At 42.1% G+C, this 19,238-nt stretch overlaps 1 protein-coding gene across 1 annotated transcript; it reads left to right on the forward strand.

Annotated features, from left to right (window-relative positions):
- Positions 1 to 8,889: 8,889 nt before the first annotated feature.
- On the forward strand, positions 8,890 to 12,247 carry LOC121584220 (KIF-binding protein). The gene is made up of 7 exons (XM_041900052.2): positions 8,890 to 9,558; positions 9,726 to 9,824; positions 10,057 to 10,136; positions 10,233 to 10,416; positions 10,560 to 10,653; positions 10,777 to 10,889; positions 10,985 to 12,247. Exons 1-7 carry the CDS (start codon positions 9,109 to 9,111, stop codon positions 11,867 to 11,869), a joined length of 1,905 nt encoding a protein of 634 aa, XP_041755986.2. The 5' UTR covers positions 8,890 to 9,108; the 3' UTR covers positions 11,870 to 12,247.
- Positions 12,248 to 19,238: the final 6,991 nt, after the last annotated feature.

Below are 19,238 nucleotides of genomic sequence, written 5' to 3' on the forward strand. Positions count from 1 at the left end.
CACTGAGTGTACAAAACATTAGGAACACCTTCCTAATATTGAGTTGCTACCCATTTTGCCCTCAGAACAGCCTCAATTTGTCGGGACATGGGTTCTACAAGGGGTCGAAAGAGTTCCACAGGGATGCTGGCCCATGTTGACTCCATTTCTTCCGACAGTTGTGTCAAGTTGGCTGGATGTCCTTTGTGGGTGGTGGAACATTCTTGATACACATGTGAAACTGTTGAGCGTGAAAAACCCAGCAGCGTTGCAGTTCTTGACACACTCAAACCGGTGTGCCTGGCACCTAATACCATACTTAGTTAAATATTTTGTCTTGCCCATTCAGCCTCTGAATGGCACACATACACAATCCATGTCTCAATTGTCTCAAGGCTTAAAAATCCTTCTTTAACCTGTCTCCTCCCCTTTATCTACACTGATTGAAGTGGATTTAACAAGTGACATCAATAAGGGATCATAGCTTTCACCTTGTCAGTCTATGTCATGGAAAGAGCATGTTCTTAATGTTTTGTACACTCAGTGTATAACAGCGCTTTGGTCTGCTTTTGCTTTATGCTAGAAATAAGATGTAATATACCCTGGAAAGACATGACTCCAATGCATATGGAGATATCATTGTTCCGTTTCTTTGACATTCAGATGCTGAGCTACAACCTATAGTGGAGGAGACAAAAAATGTACTTTCTTGGGAAGTAATCTAATTCTGTCACTATCAATTGATTAAGCTATTCACGCTCTGATTAAGCTATTCACAGGATGGTGAAAGTGCAAGGAGATGAGCTTGATGCTCCTTTCCAATAAATGTTTTGTACACTCAGTGTATGTGTCTAAAAGTAGTGCAAATACTGCTCAGTGGCCAGGATGTGGACCATCAGACAAGACAAAGCTTTATTTGAGCATTTCCTTAATTTTATGAAGATAGTTTGAGTACTGGCTGTAATATTCATATGTGTCACCATGCTGAATTGTAATTGGATGCATCATGCTGTGCAATGATTGGTTGAGACCACCCAGGTGGTGAGGTCATTCTAAGATGATCATGGCCAGAGACACATGGACATGCACGTTATAGCTAGTTAATAAAGAGGTACGTTTATAAATATCCTGTCGTCCTGCATTTTATTATTTTGTACAAAGCGTACAAAACAAGACATGGTGTCAGAGTAAAAGGACTAAAAGATGGATTTTGCTGGAGTTCCTTCACCTCGAATGGATTGGGGGTCTACAAATCTACCCGATGCATGGCGTAAGTTCAAACAGCATGTGGAGCTGATGTTCACGGGTCCTCTGAAGGAAAGAGGAGAAGAGGAAAAGTGCAGCTACCTGCTCCTCTGGATCGGTGAAAAAGGGAGAGACATTTACAACACATGGACACTTACCGAGGCTGAATCAAAGGTACTGAAAACATACTACGATCGTTTTGAAGCATATGTTTTGCCAAAGACCAATACAATTTTCGCTAGGTACAAATTCCATGAGAAAGTACAAGGCGCTAGTGAATCGTTTGAACAGTTTGTCACTGAGCTGCGTCTGCTTGTGAAAGACTGTGATTATGCAAACAAGGATGAGATGGTCAGGGACCGTATTGTATTTGGAATACAATCACCGCGAGTGAGAGAGAAACTTTTTAATGTTGGATCAGAGTTAACGCTGGACAAAGCTATCGACATAGCCAGATCTCACGAGCTAGCACAGGTTCAGATGAAAACCATTTCAGGCGGCAGCATGAGCGCATCACGTGAACAAGCAGTGCACGCAGTCAGGCAGACATCAAAGCACACCTCCAGTGCCCAGAGAGCATGTTTCAGAACGGAGACAGACAGAACTCCAAAACAGAGCGACACAGACTCCAAACGCCCCCAAAACATGTGGATATTGTGGATACAAAGTGCATGGCGAACAGGGGAATTGCCCAGCTAAAGGCAAACAGTGTACTAAATGTGGAAAATGGAATCACTTTGCAAAAGTGTGCAGAGTTTACCGTGGAAAAACAGTACATACAGTGAGTGAAGATGAAATGTCAATCAAAGAGTCAAATGCTGATGAACTGTTTATTGATTCAGTGACACAGAAAAGTCAGATATCAGAGACAGAGCAAGCCTTTGCTGACATTGAGATAGGAAGACAAGGCACAGAGCTAAAATTCAAACTAGACACTGGTGCACAAGTAAACATTATTCCTCTGAGTAAGTACAGAAGCTTGACATCTGAGTGTGAGCTACAGCCCACCACGCGCAGACTGACTGGTTATGGTGGTGAACAGCTCCCAGTAAAAGGCACATGCACTCTCAAATGCAAATACAAGGAAAGGGACATGATGTTGGACTTTTACGTTGTTGACACTCGAGCACCTGCAGTGCTAGGTCTTAAAGCATGTTTAGACATGGACCTTATCAAGCTAGTTTTATCAGTGACAGCACCAGTAGAGATAGAGAATGTCATGGAGGAGTTTGCTGATGTTTTTACAGGAATAGGACTATTCCCAGGAGAATGTACCATTCACCTTAACCCAGACGCAACCCCTGTGATCTACCCACCGAGAAAGATTCCACTTGCTCTCCGCGCCCGTCTGAAGAAAGAGTTGGAGAGCATGGAGCAATCTGACATCGTCACCAAGGTTACAGAACCGACGGATTGGGTCAACGCGTTAGTGGTGGTGGAGAAACCACGGACAGGCAAGCTCAGAGTATGTCTCGACCCAAGAGACTTGAACAAGGCTATCAAACGCCCCCATTACCCCTTACCGACGCTAGATGGCATCACACACAAGCTAGCGGGCGCACGCTACTTCAGTGTCATGGACGCCAGATCAGGCTACTGGGCTATCAAGCTCACAGAAGAGTCATCTAAGCTCACAACGTTCAACACACCGTTTGGACGCTACAGGTTCCGTCGCCTGCCTTTTGGGATTATCTCAGCCCAAGACGAGTTTCAGCGAAAGATCGACGAGGTGTACGAAGGCCTCGACGGAGTCGTGGCAATTGTGGGACGACATCCTTGTCTATGGTCGAACCAAAGAGGAACACGACAGAAACCTCAGCGCGATGCTGCAAAGGTCCCGCGAGAGAGGAGTCCGGCTCAACCCCGAGAAGAGCACAGTCGGCGCTACAGAGGTCAGCTACTTCGGGCATCTTCTCACAGCGAATGGAATCAAGCCAGATCCGCAGAAGATCTCAGCCATAAAGGAAATGGAGCCACCAAAGAACCGCGCAGAGCTGGAAACAGTGCTTGGCATGGTCAACTACTTAGCCAAGTTCGCACCCAGCCTCTCCAATGCTAATGCACCCCTGCGTCAGCTGCTAAAGCAGTCCAGTGAGTTCCTCTGGGACAACCAACACGACATCGCTTTCCAGAAAGTGAAAGACTTGATCACGAGAGAACCAGGACCAATCCTTGCCTACTACGACCCCAACAAAGAGCTCAGACTCCAGGTGGACGCGTCAAAGTATGGACTAGGGGCAGTGCTACTGCAAGAAGGAAAACCCATCGGCTACGCTTCCAAATCTCTCACAGACTGTGAAATCAACTACGCTCAAATCGAAAAGGAGCTGTACGCCATTCTGTTCGGATGTAAGCGTTTCCATCAGTATGTCTATGGACGACAAGTCATTGTGGAATCAGACCACAAGCCCCTCGAGTCAATCATGAGGAAACCGTTAGCCGCAGCCCCGCCAAGGCTACAGAGAATGATCCTTCAACTACAAAAATACGACTTCACAATCACTCACCGTCCAGGCAAAGACATCCCTGTCGCAGACACACTCTCCAGGAAGTTTCTTACCTACAAGGACAGCAGCCTCAGTGAAGGCATGGACATGCAGGTGCACACTGTGTACAGCAACTTACCAGTTAGTGACACAAAACTGAAGGAGATCCGAGCAGAAACAGAAAAAGACACACAACTCACACAGCTGAGGAAAGTCATACAGTCAGGATGGCCTGAGGAGAGGAGAAAATGCCCTCAGAGCGTCTCAGAGTTCTGGAACCATCGTGACGAACTATCACAGATCAACGGAATCATTTTCAAAGGAGAGAAAATCATCATTCCTACCAGTCTCAGAGAAGAGATTTTGACAAAGATCCATGCTGGACACATGGGCATGGAAAAGTGCAAACAGAGAGCACGGGACATTTTGTTTTGGCCCGGAATGTGCAAACAAATAGAGGACATGGTTGGTAAATGCCCCACGTGTCTTGAACGACGCCCCTCGAACACCAAAGAGCCAATGTTACCTCACCGTATCCCAGACCGACCCTGGCAGGTCGTGGCAACCGATCTGTTCACGTGGAACAACGAGGGACTACATTATAACAGTGGACTACTACAGCAGATACTTTGAACTCGACAAGCTTCACAGCACCACATCTGCAGCTGTGATACACAAGCTGAAAGCAGCCTTTGCCAGGCATGGCATTGTAGAGACTTTAATATCTGACAATGGGCCCTGTTACAAATCAAATGAGTTTGAATCCTTCACAAAAGCATGGGAGTTCACACACGTCACCACAAGCCCACATTACCCTCAAAGTAATGGCCTTGCTGAAAAATCTGTGCAGATCGCTAAATCACTCATGGACAAAGCAAAAGCAGACAAGAGAGACCCCTACCTCAGTCTCCTTGAATACCGCAACACTCCAGTTGACAACTTCAAATCACCAGCCCAGCTGTTGATGAGCCGCAGACTTCGCTCAATCCTCCCCAGCACCAACCAGCAGCTGCAACCTGAGGGTCGTCAGCTACAAGGAAGTGCATGCAAAACGTGCACAGAGACAGCAACAGCAAAAGCGATACTACGACAGGTCAGCCAGACCACTGCCACCACTGAACGACGGAGAGTCAGTTAGAATCCAGGAGCATGGCTACTGGAAGCCAGCAGTCGTCATCCAACCAGCTGACACTGAACGTTCATATCACGTTCGCACCGCAGAAGGAGCGGTGTACCGCCGCAATCGTCGTCACCTACTGAACACAAAAGAACAACACACTGACGAGATGAACTGTTCCCCTGAAAGAGAACGGGATGGACTAAACACAGACACAACACAACATACACCATACTTACCTGCAACACCACAATAACTGTTGACTGACACAGAAGCATGCTCAGCTTCATATCACACAAGGTCAGGAAGAGAGGTCAAGCCTAGAGCTGTCCTAGACCTGTGAAATGTCAAAGGGTGTAGGCGGATCGCTGCCCTAAAAGAGTTTCCAGACTGTAAACTTGTTATTGAAAGTTAACTTGAAATGCTTTGGTATTGTATTTGTTTGATATGTTGAGATGTCATTGCTACAGTGAAAAGCTGAGTTGCTGAGAAATATTTGTTCTAAAAATAACAATATGCTGAATCATTGTTTGTCTGTTATGTTGATGCAGTTGGTGCAGTTTAAATGGTTACTTACCTCGAGTTCAAACTACAGAGCATATATTCAAAAGAAACGCTTTATTGTTCCACATATTTTTTCTTTTTTTTAAAAGAAGGGGGATGTAATATTCATATGTGTCACCATGCTGAATTGTAATTGGATGCATCATGCTGTGCAGTGATTGGTTGAGACCACCCAGGTGGTGAGGTCATTCTAAGATGATCATGGCCAGAGACACATGGACATGCACGTTATAGCTAGTTAATAAAGAGGTACGTTTATAAATATCCTGTCGTCCTGCATTTTATTATTTTGTACAAAGCGTACAAAACAAGACACTGGCATGTGCATTGAGAAAAGAAAAATACCATCTTGAGATATCATTTCAATGAATAGCTTGCATGAATGTTGTGTGATGAGGATGGATGGATAGTGTGCCATGATATTGTTTATGTTTACAGAATGGAACTTCAGTGTTGTGATAGAGTGTTGAGAACTTGCAGTTTGGCTCATTGTGGCATACGGTAAAAAAACGGAATCTTGTCTCCATGTGTCCATTTTCTGCCCAAGATGAATGGTCAGATTCAGTGGAGGCTGCTGAGGGGAGGACGGCTCATTACACTCCATTCCAGCCATTATTATGAGCCGTCCATCCTTCAACAGCCTCAGATTTCACTTGTATGTGTGTAACAGTATTGCAACCGTCCCTCTGAGTGGGATCGTTTAAGAAAGCCTAAAGTCTAAGGCATTTTTCACTACCTTCACATTTTGCCTTCTACAGACATTTCTGTAATAGGCACCATCAAGTGTTTTAGGTCTATGGATTCAGCACACTGTCAGCTACAAGAAATATAATGTCAAAACAAACTTGAGACACTTATCAAATCAAATCAAATGTTATTGGCCACATGCGCTGAATACAACAGGTGCAGACATTACAGTGAAATGCTTACTTAAAAATCCTTCTTAAACCTGTCTCCTCCCCTTTATCTACACTGATTGAAGTGGATTTAACAAGTGCATTTATTTTCAATAAAAAAGTAAAATAAAACAACAACAAAAAAGTGTTGAGAAAAAAAAGAGCAGAAGTAAAATAAAATAACAGTAGGGAGGCTATATATACAGGGGGGTACCGGTGCAGAGTCAATGTGCGGGGGCACCGGCTAGTTGAGGTAGTTGAAGTAATATGTACATGTGGGTAGAGTTAAAGTGACTATGCATACATAATTAACAGAGTAGCAGCAGCGTAAAAAGATGGGGTACTTACTGTATATGAGTGATAATGTGTCATAAAGGCATTATGACAAAGCACTGCAACCCATAATGAACAAGATATCCAACACCAGATAGTGGTTCACCCAGGTCTCTATAAGTTTTAGGGGGCAAAAATATCAAACAAACCAACAACTACTGTCCACAACTACTGAATACTGTCCACATCTGCTTTTCAACAGAACAAAAAGCCCAATCACACAGAATTGTCATGTCTTTCCCTCACATGTTATGCCACAGGTGGAAGCCATTCCTACCGGGGGCCAGTATGAAAAATAAAAAAGAATGTATGCACTAACTGTACGTCGCTCTGGATAAGAGCGTCTGCTAAATGACTAAAATGTAAAAAATGTAATGTCACAGAGGGTCAACCCAGTGAACCCACACTCATTAGTGGGACTAGTTCCCCATCTACTGGCCTTTCATGTGTATTGCACCTTAGGGAAATACTTTATAGGCATTGTTTGTAGTACATGAAGTAGCAGCTGAATAAAACATTTTTAAAGGGTCCTGTACCATCTCTTAGTATTGTGGTGCACCAAAATATATCACAGCCCGCCTTTTCAAATGGGAACAAATGAGTCACAGTGAGCAGAACAAGCAAGGAGGTGGGCAGAGCCAAGCACGAGCTAGCGAGATCCTATTGGCGTGTTCTAGCATACATTTGCTTATTTCCGTTAGGGAACGCCTACTCTGTGAAGTGCGCATGTGTAATAACTCAATTCGCCTTCGCACTACTTCTAAACAACGCGTTTTTTAACAACTTTGGTAAAGTGTAAAGTCTACAAAACTTAATCCACTCTGTCCGTAACAGATTCTAGTTTTGGGAAAAGAAAACGGTATTGAGATCAAATGTTTCATCGATGAGAAAATTAGCAGAATGTCGGCCAAAATCCTTCTCGTTCCATCTTATTTGGTAGTGAGTGGAAACGTCAAGCGGATGCTTCACATTTATACAGCCGGTGAAATATCTGACTCATTGTTCTATCTGTGGTAGTACTGTAGTGCCCATCCACCTGGTGAAGAGGTGGTTGCCATCTCTGATCCACCTCAGTGGGGTGGTTGTTTGGTCTGGCTCATCTCATCTTCTTGACTAAAATTAATTACCAACATTCATTTTTTTCCTTCACTAAATGAACTACCCTTCCCCATTTAGCTCAGTGGGGGTGTGAAGGGGGATAATGGTGTAGCCTGTCCTGTGCTATTGTTTTCTTGTAGTGGTAGGGGTTTGGGGGAAGTTCTGTGCTGAGAAAACGTAGCATAATTTTATGTGCTGTAGCCTATAGGCCTATTCAAATATAAAATAAACCCTGTATCACCAAGTGTGTATATTGTCAATATCAACACAGTGAAATAATAAAATGCCTTGGGGTTGAGGAAAGTTCTGTGCTGTGAAAATATAGCATACTAAGCTACATTGTAGATTTCTTTTTGCTCTAGCCTATAATGATGTTGGCCTTTTTAATATAAAATCAACCCTGTATCACCAAATGTGTATATTTTAATTTACAATTTAATTTATCAATTAAATATATAATAACGGAACAATAAAGTTATTGTAGACTAGGCTAACAAAATGTATTGGATGTTACGTTATCGACACAGTAAATAGTAAATGTTTTCAAATAAACCCAATAGCCAATGCGTTATCACACAGTAAATAATAACAGCACACCCTGGAAAGTTACTGTAGACTAGGCTACTTGCGTATCTTATCAACAAATTAAATAATTGATCGCAACTTTACCTTTAGGCTATCAAGTAAAATAATAAAATTCCTTCGACGTTAACGTTATCGACACAGTAAATAGTAAATGTGTTTCAAATAAACAAAATAGCCAATGCGTTATCACACAGTAAATATTTCCAAATAATATTACAATTATAATAAGAAAACTGTCTGGACCAGATCATCGTGAAGATAGGCAGAAACTTTCCTATCCACTAGAAATCCCAGATGACAGTTGTAGGCGATGTCATGGCGACATTGACTAGCTAAACTCATGTGTCTCATACGTCATCGGGTCTAAGGTCATCTCGCGCCGAACTGCGCATGTGCATTCCGTTAAATCTAAGGCCCTACTTCGATATAAAGTTGTTTTTGACGAAAATGAAAAAGTGTCAGTTTGTCACTTTAAAGAGGTTGGAGTAATAACATATTCACCTACTTAAGACATTGTCTAGAATCTAAGTTGTGTATTTAGATTTCAAGAAAATTAACAACTAAGGAATAATTTTTCACTGCTCTCATTGACTTCTCAAACCCCGTCCTGGTCTGTTTGGTCTGTTTCGCAAGCGTTCCCGGAAGTGTCGCGATGTTGCGGCTGTGGGTTTACGAAACTCTGTGACTAAACGCTCGTTTATGTTTTCTGTTGCTAAACGTATTGCTACCGTGTGCCCTAATCTTATGAATACGACCCTGAGCACCCAACTACGGGTCCCCCTTGGGTCTTACTGAAATAACAAACATGGCTTCCCAATGCAGTCATGAATGGAGAGCAGTGTGCGAAATTTTTTGTAATGCTCAAGATCTCTCTGAAGTAGAATCAAGAAAAGACCCAGAAAACGACCCTTTTCGATCGAAGTATAAGGCAAGGGAGCTTTTGAGAGAGATATACTGCTCCTTGAAGAATTTCGATGTCGGTGAACACGAGAGCGTCAATGATGAAGCAGACCAGCGCCCGACAGAGCAGCCCGTTGACGGAGGAAATGAGGAGGGCTTTGGGAGAGGCCACTGTGGAGACTCCCCAGCCGGATCAAGAGCAGCTAAACTCGGGGCGGTGGAGTATTATCTTGGTGTAAACCACGTTGAAACAGAAGAGCTGTCTGCTGGAGAGGAACATTTGATGAATTGCATGACATTGCTGGAAAAGTGCAGCATATCACCAGAGAACGTGTCTTTGTTCATCCAAGTCAGGGTAATGACAGCTAAAACCTATGTTAGCTTTCATTTAAGCCTGCAACTAGCAGTCCAGTGCATAACATTTGCCTAATCTATACACACACATTGGCATTGGCTGAAGATAATGAAGTAGCTAGTCAAATATTGTGGACTGACATTGTTTTTTTTTGTTGTTTTTTTCAGAATCAACTGGGCATTCTGTGGGCGGGCAGGGATGAAATTGAGAAAGCCCAAGGATTTTTGGAAACTGCAGAAGCAATGTATATTCGTTTCATGAAAGAGGTAGGCATGAGACTGTCTATGCATAGTTAGCCTAAATTATTATTTTCTTTCTGGGAGAAGAGCAAGCAGCAGCATCATCATCAGGCCTCATCATCTGTCATCAGGGAGGCCAGCCGCAGAGCATTATTTCTAGTTTACTGTCCTATCAGACTGAATCCTATGGGATCTGTTTAAATGTAACCTTGAAAATTCAGAGTGGATAATCTATTGTTTTGTTTTATCCACACCATAGGATGGGCAACCCCCAATGGACCTCACTGAGTTCTTTGTGGCAGAGGAAGATGCATTACCCCAACAGGAGAGGATAAAGCGGTATGGACGTCATTCTTGTGTGGAGTTGTCTTTCACAAATGACAGAAAGAAGTGACGTTGCTCTTTTAACTTGAACTTTTCACTCTCTTCAAACAGATTTGAAATGGCTTATACCCACACACTGTACTATCTTGCACAAATGTACAAGAACTTGGAGCTGTATGAGAAAGCTGGGGGCTACTGCCACAGTACTCTGCAGAGACAGCTGGAATTCAACCAGTTCATTCCTCTGGAATGGGCCATCAATGCAGCCACGTTATCACAATATTACATCACCAAGGTAAATTATAAATTATGTATTCTCTTCATCAAGATTAATGACATATCATTTCTTTACAGTGCGTAAATGACTTGATTTCTTTATAATGATATTTCTATGGATTCATTTCACACGTCTTCTCTTCCCACCCCTCTGTCTGCCAGACCCTCTACATGGAGGGCAGGCACTGTCTATCTGCTGCCATTGTCATAGCAGGCCTAGCCGGAGAGGTCCCCTCAGAAGCCGCTGCCCAGGAGAGTAAGTTCTCACTCTAAGTCATATACTCAGCCATGACAGACCATGATATGTTCTTTCTGAAATGTTTGTACGTTGTCTATCATTCTGTACTCATTAACACACATCTCACACCTTTGTGTTTAGGTGAAGATGAGGCTGAGAAGCGAGACCAACTTAGACAGAAGAGAGCCGAAATTGCCAGGTGTTGGATAAAATACTGTCTTAATTTGTTGCAAGATGCCAAGAAGCTTCTCGAGGTAATTTAGACATCTTCACACTAAATGTAATTCCGTAGATGATTAGCCTATATTGTGAGACAATATCTCATTTGTATGCCTGCTGCTCTGCACAGGACAACATTGGAGAGCTAGATGTGGATCGACAGGCGGAGCTGAGAGCAACACGGCTACAGGAGGAGGAGGAGAAGGAGAGAGGAAGGAAGAGTGCTGTTCTGTTTGGTTCCAGTGACACCTTTGACTCCATCTGTGGCCTGGAGGAGAAGGTGAGTTGTGTCTTCCCTGTCAACTTTGAGGAGGCCCGCGCCATCTTTCTGGTTGGCCAGGCCTACGTAAACCAAGCTAAGGAGTACTTTGAGATGGACGGCCACGTCACAGACCACATTGAGATTCTGCAGGACCACAGCGCTCTCTTCAAGGCCCTGGCCTTCTTTGAGGAGGACCTGGAGCGGCGCTGCAAGATGCACAAGCGGCGGGTGGACATGATGGAGCCCATCTGCAAAGACCTGAACGCCCAGTACTACCTCCTCATCTGCCGCCAGCTGCAGTTTGAGCTGGCTGAGACCTACTACGAGATGATGGATCTGAAGCTGGCCGTAGCCAACAAGCAGGACGACCTGGACGCGCACACAGTCAAGAAGTTTAACCACCTCTGCTCCTCCTCCACCAAGTTCTACCAGATGTTCCTCGACTCTGTCCGCTCGCCAGAGGGCAAGTGGCCGGATAAATTGGAGGACGAGGTACTGAGGCCAGTCCTCGTGGCTAAGTTCCGGGTGGCTCGTCTCCACAGCAGGCTGATCTCGTCCAGCACAACCGTTCAGCTGGAGAACCTGAACCGCTCCCTGGAGTGCTACAACTTTGTGGTCCAGTACTGCAAGGACAACCCAGAGGCCAAAATCGCCATCGAGACAGAGCTGGAGCTGAGCGAAGAGATGGTCAGCCTTCTGCCCCTCAAGATCAACCGACTCAAGGCAAAGTTGGCCTCCTCTAACAGACTCTGAATGTGCCCTAAACTCCACACTATAAAGCCTGGTTAAACACCCCTATCATATATTAAATGTCATTCTCCTCAACCCCCATTTGATGTTCTGCATTTCCTGATGTGTAATTTGTATTACTTTTGGACCAATTAACCACACCTTTTAATAACTGAAAATAATTAGTTATATGCATGATGCTACATTCATTGCCTAATTTATTTGTTCTCCTGGCTGATGGAAAATAACTATAATGTTGTATGGTATGTAGATATGTAGCTAAAAACGATATAATGGAAACATGAATTAACTAATGTGATATTTGTTTTGAAAAGGATATGTTTTAATCTGTTTATTTCCAACAGACAACCGAAACTCTAAATAAACATAACGTGCAAATAACCTTTTCTTGCCTCAAAAGCTTTCATTGTTGAAGTTATTTTGAACAAATCAAATTAGATTTGTCACGTGCGCCGAATACAACAGGTGTAGACTTTCCATGAAATGCTTAAGAGCCCTTTTCCAACAATGCAGAGTTAAAAAGTAAGAATAGATAAGCAAAAAAAGGGAAATAGTAACACAATAAAATAATAACGAGACTATATACAAGGAGTACCGGTACCAAGTCAATGTGCAGGGGTACAAGGTAATTGAGGTAATATGTACATGTAGGTAGGGGTAAAAGTGACTAGGCAATCCGGATAAATAATAAACAGTAGCAGCAGTATATGTGAAGTGTGAAAGTGTGTGTGTGTGTGAGCGTGTGTGTGTGGGTAGAGTCCAGTGAGTGTACATAGTCAGTGCAATAAAAAGGGGGGTCAATGCAAATAGTCCCCAATTAGGTTGGTTATGACGATCTGTATGTGTTCTTGTCCAGAAAGTGACAATTGTGTTTTTAATACAGTATCAAATCCTATCTATGTATAAAGTTCCAAGCAGATTTGTTGCTGCGACAGAACAGTCAGTGTGGCCCACGAAACTGAAGAGGGCGCTGTTACTCATCAAATGGCTTCTAGGTCATAAAATCCAAATGCAGAGGATACAGTGGAAGTTATTTCTCTAGCTACTTACTTATTTTAGTAGTTCTACAAGAACTTGACTTCATTGTCAGTAATGAGAAACATAAATATACGCAATGCTCCCAGGCAAGTATAACCATAGATGTCTTGCCCTATCATAACCCCAAATCTAAGACTATTTCAGTGTTTATGTTTTTGTAACAATTTGAGTGTTTATAAACAAACAACGTATATATTTAAAATGGTTTCAAAAGGTATTATGGATGCCCTTGCGTCTATAGCTCCGTCTATGAATTTGAGTGTGGTTACATTTCCTAAGCCCCATCCCTCAGCTTGCCAAACAAAGTGGCAGGGTCAGTCTGTTAAAATAACAGATTGTGCCTTTCATTGGAAATTACCCTTCTGTTATCTGTATAAGCAGATGTGACAATGACTATCACTTAATCTTTTCCTCTGATAAGCAAGCCTTCACTGTGTTGATAGTTGGATATAAAAATATCTGATAAGCTTAATCTATTGTGAAATTATTAGTTCCTCATAGACAAGTTACCAAGACGACATTTTTTTAGGCAGGTCATTATGCAATGTCTATCTATTGATAATCAGTGTTTTGTATCTTAATAATTGTTCCGCAACAGGATACTGCAGAAACGTACCTTCATCATAGTTCCCCTTTGAAAGGCTCACAAATGCTTGATGTGTATGAATATATTTAAAAAAATAAAGGAAACATTTTATTGTAACATTCACACAAACATGTAATACATGACTTAAATAAGAAAATATGGCCATTGATGAATGGACCCTAAAACATGTGACATAGATTTACATAATTGTAACTTTCAGGGCCTGTGAGGAGTTAATTACAGACCTTTATTGTTTCAATTTTAAGAGGCATACATGTGTCTCTGTGCCAAGATTTATTACCACTTCAGCTCTAAATATATGTTGAATGCAAAACCATCCGAATGTGAATTATCCTGAGCAAGACGCAAACAGAGCTGTGGATAGCATTTAGCTCGTCTTGGTATAACTTGGCTGTAAGATGAAACCTCAGCCTGACAGTGCAGTCTTCAAAACCCCAATGAAGTGGTATTTTATTTTCTCTGTGTGTGCTAAAGAGAGATTACAGACCGCGATGACAGCTGAGGAGCATGCATGTTATTTGATAAACATTCCAAAATAGTAGCTAATACTTATTTTTATTAAAGCAAAAGCTGGTTTTGTGCGTCAAAAATGTGAATTTGATATAATTTACTAAACAAAAATGGTGTCCACAAACTAAAAGAAACAACAATATTATAATTGAAACATGCTTTCTCACTGCCCTAGAAAAAAATGACTGGTTTAAGACATTTCATTTACTAGGTCATCAAACTGCACATCAAACCCTTCAGTTTTTGCTCAGCTAGGGCATTTTTCTCCCACTGATATTTGAGACAGACAGCCATCAAAGAATTTAGATGACCTCATTCACTGCAGTTTTAATGGTACTATCGTTAGGAACTTGTCTAAGCAGAAAATAAAATGTCTCAAATATCTACCCTTCCCCTTCTCCAGAAAATCTTCTGTTTACATGCATAAATGCTCAACATAATGGGATGGTTTCCCACGGACACAGATTTAGCCTAGTCCTGGACATAAAAAAAAAAAAGGATATTATCCATTGAGCTTGCTTTTTAGTCCAGACCAGGACTGTCCATATGAGCTGAAAAACAGCATGAGTACAAGTAACATAAACAAACATTAGTAAAGTTAGTCCAATCGTTTTTCATAGTATAATTTGTTTTCATGGGATATGTGGTTGAAGGGTAGAGTGTAATGGAACCCAAATGCAAATCCGGATGGATGTAACCTTTATTCTGACAGCAGGTAGCAACAGGAAGATGGAGATAAATATGGAGCAGACATAAGGGGGTGGAAGACCAGACGGCATCCTCAACACATGGAGATGATGAGGCATAATGGCACTTGCAGATGCATTTGATGAAAGACAGTTGAAACAGTTCAGGAGAGAGAGAGAGTCTGGATTATCAGATGAGTGTTTAGCAGAAATGAGAGGATTCTCATGTAAAATAAACATTTATGGAATTTGGTCTCCAGTGCAATCTTCTCTGAAGAGGACAGTTTGGCAGAGCCATATGTTTAGACCCATAAGTACAGTTGTGGTCAAATATATTGGCACCTTAGCACGATTCACTGTTTTAAAATAAGTTTAAATTGAAAAAACGTTTGTGTATTTGTTTGATTTACAACTGCACAGGACCAAGAAAACAAATAGAAACTGAAATTGACATTTTATAAAGTCAAAAATTGGCCTGGACTAAATTGGAGGCAGGTGAATCTCTTTTTCTGTGTAATTTATCTCACCTGTGGTAAGGTGCCTACAGGGTAAAACTAGCCATTCAACCAATTTTGTAAAGAGAAAACGGAACATTCTGCTCCATTGCACTCCATTTTATTAATGAGATCAACACAGGACAGCAATAGAGGTGCCTGGGGAACGTACACATCCTATCCAGTTTGGCTTAAGCGGGAGATGCTAGGAATGTAAAGGCGGTTTAGCTCAAGCTACACTGTGTTTTTAGCTGGTAGCCCTTAGACAAGTTATGAGTTGCAGTAGTAGCGTTGGATGTCTCAGTGAAGAGACTGAAGTGTCATTTCCTGAGGAAAGATAAAATGGCCCGATACACCCACTTCCTGTACCATATCACAGCTGTGCATCAGCTGAAAACAAACGTTCATACACATGCACATCACCCTTTCAAAATAAGAATTTCAAGAGATGAACATGAAAGAGATCAATCATCAGACGTTAGAGTACACTGTAAAAAAATATCTAGCTGGTCCAACTCAAGATCTTTTAGTAAGTAGTTCCACAGCCTTCTTGAGTTTACTAAACTTTTTGGAAGAGTGTTGCATAAACTTCACATTAGTGTAAAGGACTGTCTTGCTTAGTGAGCAGTACCGCTTCCTCCTGATTCGGCTCATACCCAGGACCTCTGCCTCACAAACACGTGACTGCCCTCCTGAAGCATCTTACCCAGTTGCACCACCGAAAAGCTACCTATTTGGCAGCGCAAGTGGAGACACTTCAGGCTTTCAACATTTCACCTGTTACCAATAACATCTGTAAAATATAGTATCCATACGGTCACTTTCAACAATATACAGTACCAGTCAAAAGTTTGGACACACCTACTCATTCAAGGGTTTTTCTTTATTTTTGCTATTTTTTACATTGTAGAATAATAGTGAAGACATCAAAACTATGAAATAACACTAATGGAATCATGTAGTAACCAAAAAAGTGTTAAACAAATCAAAATATATTTTATATTTTAGATTCTTCAAATAGCCACCCTTTGCCTTGACGACAGCGTTGCACACTCTTGGCATTCTCTCAACCAGCTTCACCTGGAATGCTTTTCCAACAGTCTTGAAGGAGTTCCCACATATGCTGAGCACTTGTTGGTTGCTTTTCCTTCACTCTGCCGTCCGACTCATCCCAAACCATCTCAATTGGGTTGAGGTTGGGGGATTGTGGAGGCCAGTTCATCTGATGCAGCACTCCATCACTCTCCATCTTGGTAAAATAGCCCTTACACAGCCTGGAGGTGTGTTGGGTCATTGTCCTGTTGAAAAACAAATGATAGTCCCACTAAGCCCAAACCAAATGGGATGGCGTATCGCTGCAGAATGCTGTTGTAGCCAATAAATCACAGACAGTGTCACCATCAAAGTACCCCCACACCATAACACCACCTCCTCCATGCTTAACGGTGGAAAATACACATGCAGAGATCATCCATTTACCCACACAAAGACACGCCGGTTGGAACCAAAAATCTCCAATTTGGACTCTAGACCAAAGGACACATTTCCACCGGTCTAATGTCCATGGCTCGTGTTTCTTGGCCCAAACAGGTCCCTTCTTCTTATTGGTGTCCTTTAGTAGTGGTTTCTTTGCAGCAATTCGACCATGAAGGCCGGATTCACACAGTCCCCTCTGAACAGTTGAGAGATCCAGTTTCATCATAGTGCTTGATGGTTTTTGCGACTGCAGTTCTTGAAATGTTGCGTATTGACTGAGCTTCATGTCTTAAAGTAATGATGGACTGTCGTTTCTCTTTGCTTATTTGAGCTGTTCTTGCCATAATATGGACTTGATATTTTACCAAATAGGGCTATCTTCTGTATACCTTGTCACAACACAACTGATTGGCTCAAACGCATTAAGAAGGATAGAAATTCCACAAATTAACTTTTAAGAAGGCACACCTGTTAATTTAAATGCATTCCCTGTGACTACCTCATGAAGTTGGTTGAGAGAATGCCAAGAGTGTGCAAGCTGTCATCAAGGCAAAGGGTGGCTATTTGAAGAATCTCAAATCACAAATATATTTTGATTTGTTTAACACTTTTTTGGTTATTACATGATTCCATGCAGTGAGGGAAAAAAGTATTAGATCCCCTGCTGATTTTGTACGTTTGCCCACTGACAGAGAAATTATCAATCTATAATTTTAATGGTAGGTTTATTTGAACAGTGAGAGACAGAATAACAACAAAAAAATCCAGAAAAACGCATGTCAAAAATGTTATAAATTGATTTGCATTTTAATGAGGGAAATAAGTATTTGACCCCCTTTCAATCAGAAAGATTTCTGGCTCCCATGTGTCTTTTATACAGGTAACGAGCTGAGATTAGGAGCACACTCTTAAAGGGAGTGCTCCTAATCTCAGTTTGTTACCTGTATAAAAGACACCTGTCCACAGAAGCAATCAATCAATCAGATTCCAAACTCTCCACCATGGCCAAGACCAAAGAGCTCTCCAAGGATGTCAGGGACAAGATTGCAGACCTACACAAGGCTGGAATGGGCTACAAGACCATCGCCAAGCAGCTTGGTGACAAGGTGACAGCAGTTGGTGCGATTATTCACAAATGGAAGAAACACAAAAGAACTGTCAATCTCCCTTGGCCTGGGGCTCCATGCAAGGTCTCACCTCGTGGAGTTGCAATGATCATGAGAACGGTGAGGAATCAGCCCAGAACTACACAGGAGGATCTTGTCAATGATCTCAAGGTAGCTGGGACCATAGTCACCAAGAAAACAATTGGTAACACACTACGCCGTGAAGGACTGAAATCATGCAGCGCCCGCAAGGTCCCCCTGCTCAAGAAAGCACATATACAGGCCCGTCTGAAGTTTGCCAATGAACATCTGAATGATTCAGAGGAGAACTGGGTGAAAGTGAAATCGAGGTCTTTGGCATCAACTCAACTCGCCGTGTTTGGAGGAGGAGGAATGCTGCCTATGACCCCAAGAACACCATCCCCACTGTCAAACATGGAGGTGGAACCATGCTTTGGGGGTGTTTTTCTGCTAAGGGGGACAGGACAATTTCACCGCGTCAAAGGGACGATGGACAGGGCCATGTACTGTCAAATCTTGGGTGAGAACCTCCTTCCCTCAGCCAGGGCATTGAAAATGGGTTGTGAATGGGTATTCCAGCATGACAATGACCCAAATCACTCTGCCAAGGCAACAAATGAATGGCTCAAGAAGAAGCACATTAAGGTCCGTGAGTGGCCTAGCCAGTCTCCAGACCTTAATCCCATAGAAAATCTGTGGAGGGAGCTGAAGGTTCGAGTTGCCAAACGTCAGCCTCGAAACCTTAATGACTTGGAGAAGATCTGCAAAGAGGAGTGGGACAAAATCCCTCCTGAGATGTGTGCAAACCTGGTGGCCAACTACAAGAAACGTCTGACCTCTATGATTGCCAACAAGGGTTTTGCCACCAAGTACTAAGTCATGTTTTGCAGAGGGGTCAAATACTTATTTCCCTCATTAAAATGCAAATCAATTTTTTTAGCAATTTTTTTGGTTTTTCTGGATTTAGTTGTTGTTATTCTCTCTCACTGTTCAAATAAACCTACCATTAAAATTATAGACTGATCATGTCTTTGTCAGTGGCAAACCTACAAAATCAGCAGGGGATCAAATACTTTTTTCCCTCACTGTATGTGTTATTTCATAGTTTTGATGTCTTCACTATTATTCTACAATGTTAAAAATTGTAAAAATAAAGAAAAACCCTTGAATGAGTAGGTGTGTCCAAACTTTTGACCAGTAGTGTATATAATTAGCATAATATCTTCCAAATGCATTCTTGAGAAATGTGTCACAGGTAATAAAATGTGAAATACAGCTAATTAATTTGCTGAAAATTCCTTTCAGTGTAGCTTGGGGACACATTGATATGCATTTGGAGAGCTGTTTTAACATGTCTACAAATTCAATGAGTGTTTGAGGTTTTAGATCTTATTTGGACTACTATGAATTCATCTATTGGATTATCTATTGGGT

This window comes from Coregonus clupeaformis, chromosome 1, assembly GCF_020615455.1.
Source record: "Coregonus clupeaformis isolate EN_2021a chromosome 1, ASM2061545v1, whole genome shotgun sequence".
Classification (NCBI taxonomy): domain Eukaryota; kingdom Metazoa; phylum Chordata; class Actinopteri; order Salmoniformes; family Salmonidae; genus Coregonus; species Coregonus clupeaformis.